Raw genomic sequence first — 2,907 nt, forward strand, 5'->3', positions numbered from 1 at the left:
CCTTGCTTCTGGAGTAGGTATTTTTGCAGTCCTATGGTGGTTATTTTATAATAGTTTTTTAGCTGTATAAGACCCCTGCCACCTGTGCGTTGTATATATAGCCTTTCTATGTCAGATTTTGGGTGGTGCATTATTTTTCTTGTTTTTCTTGTTTTTCTTGTCATTATTTTTCTTGTTTTCCTGTCTATTTTACATAGTTCGTTTAGTGTCCAGTTAAGGATGTTGTAGCTGTAGCTTATAACTGGGACAGCTAAAGTGTTGATACCCATTATCTTGTTTTTAGCATTGAGCTCTGTTTTTAGTATTGATCTATCTTGTTTTTAGCATTGAGCTCTGTTTTTAGTATTGATCTATCTTGTTTTGTTATTATTATTATTATTATTATCATTATTATTATTATCATTATTATTATTATTATCATTATCATTGTCATTATCATTATTATTATTATTATTATTATTATTATTATTATTATTATTTAAAGTGGCAAACTGGCAAAATTGTTAGTACAGGCAAAATGCTTAGTAGCATTTCATTCATCTTTATGTTCTGAGTTCAGATTCCACTGAGATAGTTTGAGGTTGATAAAATAAGTACCAGTTGAATACAGGGGTTGATATAATTGACTATCCCCCTCTCCCAAAATTGGTGGGTTTGTGCCAAAACTTGAAATCATTTAAGGTGGCGAGCTGGCAGAATCATTAGCATACTGGGCAAAATGCTTAGCGGCATTTCATCCATCTTTATGTTCCAAGTTCAAATTCCCCTGATATCAACTTTATCTTTCATCCTTTCGGGATTAATAAAATAAGTACCAGTCGCTGGCCTTGTGTCATTTTTTTTTTTTTTTTATGTGTGTTAGACATAACTTTCTGGGAAAATATTTCGAAATATCTTTTAGATATATTATTTTTTAAAGTTCTTTTTTTTACATCAGTATGCCATAATTTCTCCTCATTTTTATATATTAATTACCTTGATATGAAATAAGTTTCCAGTCCAGTTTCTTGCTGAGGTCACTAAAGTCATGTATTCTTTGTTTATTTCAGGAAGAAGCTGCAAAACAAGAAGAACTCCCAAAAGTACAAGAGAAAGAATATCCAATGTCTGACAAGAATGCGAAAAATGAAACCGGCTGTCTAATATCATAATATATGTCTTTTGTCAAAATTTTTTTTTTTTTCTCCACTTCCATATATGCTAATATGCACCTCTCTCTCTTTGTATCTGACTCCCTCCATAATAATGCTTAAGCTTTTAGTTCTGAGGCCCCAATCTCTTCATACTCACATTCACAGCATTTTCATAAAAATGTTTTGCAAGCAATTTTTCCCAAGCATGGTATATATATATATATATATGCAGGCTAGAAAAAAAAACTTGGAGTTTTCTGGACTGCAAAATGATCTTTTGTACTTTTATTTACATAGTATTTCATTTGGTATGTTCTACGAATGTAGTCGGGTATACCATGTTTCTTCTTTTATCTCTTTCCTTCTCTCTCTCCCTCTCTCAGATACAGGCACAAATGCCCATTCATATGCATGCACTCACACTCACGCATAATTACATTTATACATATATAAATGAGAGACAGAGAGAGAGAGGCCAATCACTGATAAAACTTTGAAGTCACTGTCAATGAAATTACACACACACACAAGCAAACATGCAAAAGAGAAAACTGTTAGAATGGCGCTGTGATATGTATGAATGATGACATTGATTTTTATCTGGTTTTCAATGTTGGGTAAAATAGAGTAATCTTAGTGAAGAAATCTGCAGAAGAAAAAGAATGTGAGGAGTGCAGGTTATTGAATTTTACAAAGGAGACAGCAAGGTACTTAAGTATTTAGCAAGGGTCAAGACACAGCTGTAGATCTAATCCTCTAACCCATACCAGTATCGAAAAGTAACTGTAAAATGAAAATGATGGTAATGATCATATACACACACACACGTATGAGGGTAACTGTCCCAGTGGTTAGGGTGTTGCACTCTTGATCTAGCAATTGTGATTTCAATCTCTGGACTGGTTGGTATGCTGTGTTCTTGAGTAAAACACTTCATTTTGTATTGCTCTGTGATCACTGCAACACCTGACTTATGGTACACAGTACATCTATACAGACAGCATTGATTTGATGAAGAGACTGAACTAATGTGCAGCATGAACATTTGATTACTATAAACAAATCATTTGTGCAGGTTGTTTGGTAAGAGCTGAACACTCAGATGTCATGTTCGACAGGAGAGTTCACACCCACACACACACATCCCAGATTTTAATTTAGGTACATTATATTGGTGCATGTCTTAAAAGGCAACTATAAAGATGGCAAGAGGAAAGATATCGGGTCATCAAGTACTGCAACTTATAGAAAAGTGGACATAGCAACAATAATTACACATACAGAGAGAGAGATTCATAGAGACAGAAGCAAAAGAGAGTGAGTGTGTGTATGTGTATGTACATACACACACACAAACATGGCAAGCTTTTTTCAGTTTCCACCTAACAAATTCACTCACAAAGCGTTGGTCAGTTCAAGGCTGTAGTAGAAGACGCTTACCCAAAGTACCACACAGTAGAACTGAATCTGAAACCATGTGATTGGGAAGCAAACTCCTTAACCACATGGCCACACCTTGTACAATGTTAGTATTGTATATAGTTAAATAACAAATAAGACAAAATTCTGGTAATTCGAAAAATTAAGTCTCACTGAAATATTGAACTTTAGAAAATAATCAGATACAATTAAAATATAAGGTTTATTGTCTGGAAAATATATACAAACTTTAGCAGAAACTCAAACTTTTCACATAAATAATGTGTATGTGTGTGTAACAAGACATCTATATTAAGTTGGATATAAATATTGCCTTTTATATATATATATATAT

The 2,907-nt window shown here is 33.3% G+C and overlaps 1 protein-coding gene across 1 annotated transcript in view; it reads left to right on the plus strand.

The window, feature by feature from the left end:
- Window positions 1–2,901, plus strand: part of LOC106880323 (BRO1 domain-containing protein BROX) — a 42,123-nt gene extending 39,222 nt beyond the window's left edge. Inside the window, exon 11 of the mRNA XM_014930200.2 lies at window positions 1,050–2,901. Coding sequence (XP_014785686.1) covers window positions 1,050–1,151 — 102 coding nt within the window. The 3' untranslated portion in view covers window positions 1,152–2,901. The remainder of the gene's footprint in view (window positions 1–1,049) is intronic.
- Window positions 2,902–2,907: the final 6 nt, after the last annotated feature.

This window comes from Octopus bimaculoides, chromosome 11 (assembly GCF_001194135.2).
Source record: "Octopus bimaculoides isolate UCB-OBI-ISO-001 chromosome 11, ASM119413v2, whole genome shotgun sequence".
NCBI classification, from domain to species: domain Eukaryota; kingdom Metazoa; phylum Mollusca; class Cephalopoda; order Octopoda; family Octopodidae; genus Octopus; species Octopus bimaculoides.